Source organism: Eurypyga helias, unplaced genomic scaffold, assembly GCF_000690775.1.
Source record: "Eurypyga helias isolate BGI_N326 unplaced genomic scaffold, ASM69077v1 scaffold23434, whole genome shotgun sequence".
NCBI classification, from domain to species: domain Eukaryota; kingdom Metazoa; phylum Chordata; class Aves; order Eurypygiformes; family Eurypygidae; genus Eurypyga; species Eurypyga helias.
Genome location: NW_010244690.1, coordinates 1 through 3,015, shown reverse-complemented (window position 1 = coordinate 3,015; position 3,015 = coordinate 1). Strand labels below are relative to the sequence as shown.

General features: G+C 57.5%; 1 protein-coding gene across 1 annotated transcript; it reads left to right on the top strand.

The window, feature by feature from the left end:
* The first annotated feature begins 388 nt into the window (after positions 1–388).
* LOC104508278 (chromosome unknown open reading frame, human C1orf186) lies at positions 389–1,795 on the top strand. The gene is made up of 3 exons (XM_010149844.1): positions 389–572; positions 941–1,009; positions 1,590–1,795. Exons 1-3 carry the CDS (start codon positions 389–391, stop codon positions 1,793–1,795), a joined length of 459 nt encoding a protein of 152 aa, XP_010148146.1.
* Positions 1,796–3,015: the final 1,220 nt, after the last annotated feature.

Genomic DNA, 3,015 nt, shown 5'->3' with positions numbered 1-3,015 from the left:
TTCAAAAACATTTTCTCTTATTGCTCGTTAGCGAAGTGGTGGAAAAATACCATCAGAATCAATCTGCAGAATATTAATTCGGATGAAGCTACAATTTCCAGCTGGAAAATCTTTCATGCTGCCCACTTTTGTACATCAACAGGCTCTGCTTGGACCTGGGGGTCAAATTAATTTTGAACTTGCATGGGAAGAGACCCCAATGACATGATTTAACACTGGAATCTTTCACCACGGGAGAACCGGGCACGCACTTAATCATCTCAGTAATTGAACTGATAGATATTTGCCTGCTCCAATACATAATAATAATTATTGCCGTGCCTGCGGCTTGCGCTGACGTGGCTTTGCCGTGGGGCCATGCTGGGGAGCGGGTGGGGGTCTGTGTGGCATGGCGCGTGGGGATGCATCGGATGCAGCCGGCGTCTGGGGCTGGAGCAAGGAGCTAACCGGCCTCTCGGTTGCAGCCAGCCGTTCCTGCGAGAAGCAGGGGAGCAGCTGCCCTGCAGCGCAGCCCCAGCAGCCTCCGGCCTCTTCTGCGGGAGGGGAAGGGACGCCACGACCAGCCTACGCGGGTAAGGGGGGACCCTACAGCAACAGGGGTTTGTCCTGGCACGTGGGTGTGAGCGTAGGGCGTTGCGTTGGTGCGATGCTCTGCTCCTGGGTGTGCTGGTCTTTGAGGGGAAGAGGGAACCAGCGGCTGGGTGAAGGGCAGGAGCAGCAGCCTCTCCACAGCCTCTCCAATTCCCATTGCCTCCAGCCTCCCCTGAGCTTTCCCCGCCCGGCTCCCCATGGGCAGGGGAATGGGGAGGGGAGGGAACACACTGATGCTTTCTGGATTTTCAATTTTCAACCTCGAGTGGGCTTGCTGTTTCTCCCTGATGATTTGTTTCCTTTAACCCCCCAAGTAGCCACGGAGGTGGTAATGTTTCCTGTTTTTAAGGGAGCAGCGACACGTCTTCAGAGACCTCGGAGGACTCGGACAGCAGCCCTTCCTGCCCGCAGGTACGGCCGTGGGCAGAGAGCCTTTGCCAAAAGCAACCACAGCCATGGAGGTGCTGGCACCGTGTCCATACGGCTCCTGCCAGGCTTGAGACCCATGGAGCAGCAAGGGGGAGCAAATGCATCAAACCACATTGAAACTGGGTAGATTGAGATGGGACATGGGGAAGGAATTCTACCTGCAGAGGGTGAGGAGGCACTGGGACAGGTTGCCCAGAGAAGCTGTGGATGCCCCATCCCTGGAAGTGTCCAAGGCCAGGCTGGATGAGGTTTGGAGCAACCTGGTCTAGTGGAAGGTGTCCCTGCCCATGGCAGGGGGTGGCACTGGGTGGGCTTTAAGGTCCCTTCCCACCCAGACCATTCCATGGTTCCATGATTCTATGTAATACCAGCAGTGTGGCCGGGGTGATGGCTGTTACCGGCCATAGGCAGCATTCCCCATTTATAGGGAAGCATCCCCAGGGGCCAGGGAGATCCCTGGGCACAACTGGATGCCTGGAAGGGCTGCATGCCTTGATGCGGGTTCAGGGGCAAAGCTGCCCCAGGTGGATGCTGGTGCCTGACCTGGGGTTTGTGTCTGCTTCTGCAGGGCCCTTGCTCAAATGAAAACCTCAATTACACATCCCTGGTCTTCCCGGGGAAAGGCCACGGGCCGGGCTCTGTGGGGGACTACGAGAACATGAAGACTGGAGCAGACTACGTCAACGTGGACCCCAAGAAGAGGAAAGTGGATTTCTGGCCCTGCTCCAGCCCCGTGGCATCCAAGTCCATCGAGTACTCCGAGGTGAAGCTGTGACTCCCAGGGTGCTGCTGGCGGGGTTTCAGCTCAGGCTGCTGCCAGGACAGGGAGATGCCCGCAGCCCCCGGCAGCCGCATGACCAGGGCTTCCCTTTCCCCTGGCCCTGGTCAGCGCCTGGCACGGGCTGGCGCCTGCTGGCTCCTGTTCCTTGTAAGACTCTAACCCGCTGACACAATTTCCTTGGTGTTTTACTTAAATGTGTCACTGTTCCTGAAGGCTGCCGAGCGGGGGACGGTGCGTTCCTCCTACCCGGGCTGAAATGTGCTCGCTGGTTTTGTGCGATGGCTCTTTTTCTCATTTCATGAAAGCAAATGAAACACACGCACCCACCCCTCCAAAATGGGATGTAATCCAGGGAGGGAAACACAGTGGTCTTTAAAATATCCCCCCAAACTGGCTGGCATCCCTCAGAATGTTGCTTCCTTTGCTGATCACTGTCATAAAGTATGTTAAATAGAGTTCCTCCGCCGGCTTTGCCCTGGCTGCCCAACAGCCCTGACCCATCACCCTCCCCTGCACCCCTTTTCCTTCGATGCTCAAAATCTTTCCAAGCCTCCATCGCCCTCGGAGCTGCTGCTGGGACTGGGGTGACCGTGTGGGTGGCTTGACCCTCAGCCCCACATTGTGGGGGGGGGAGGCCAGGGCTGGGGAAGGAGGGTGACCTTCCCGAGGAGCTTCCCCCCTCCCCCAGCTGAAAGCTGTGATCATCAGCCCAGCTGGCAAACGGCCGAGGGCTTCCCAGGGGATTTAAATCCCCCACCCTGGGGTGGGAGACTTGTGCTGGCTGCTGGTGCCTCTGGGCTGTGCAGGATGCAGGACTGGACCACGGGTGTGAGTATAGGCAAGTCAAACCCCTCTGTGTCTTGGGGGTGGGGGGAGCATGTTCCCTGTCTCCCACCTTTTGCTTTTCCTGCTTTGTCCTTGCACCAACTGCCCTGGGCGCACGAGCCAGCCTCTCTCTCCCTCTCTCCCCTCACCCTGCGGAGCTGCGGACGGGGGGTTGTTGCCCTGGGCTGGGGTACGCACCACTGTCCTCCCTCTGTGACTTGGCCCCACGTTTCACATTTTCCTTAAGCATTGGCTTAATTTTCAAGGCACTGGCAGTACAACGCTGCAACTTTCTCTAACCAACCTGCGTTGGGAGTGTTCCAGCTCCTGGAGACAATCTTGGGATTGTGAGCTGAATATGCCGGGAGGGCTGTTTCCCTCTCAGAGGT

Bases quoted from the DNA above. Each gene is read 5' to 3' on its own strand.
- LOC104508278 (XM_010149844.1), top strand. From the start codon at position 389: ATGGCGCGTGGGGATGCATCGGATGCAGCCGGCGTCTGGGGCTGGAGC. The intron at 573-940 runs GTAAGGGGGGAC...CCTGTTTTTAAG, and splicing joins GCCACGACCAGCCTACGCGG to GGAGCAGCGACACGTCTTCA. The intron at 1,010-1,589 runs CGTGGGCAGAGA...TGCTTCTGCAGG, and splicing joins TTCCTGCCCGCAGGTACGGC to GCCCTTGCTCAAATGAAAAC.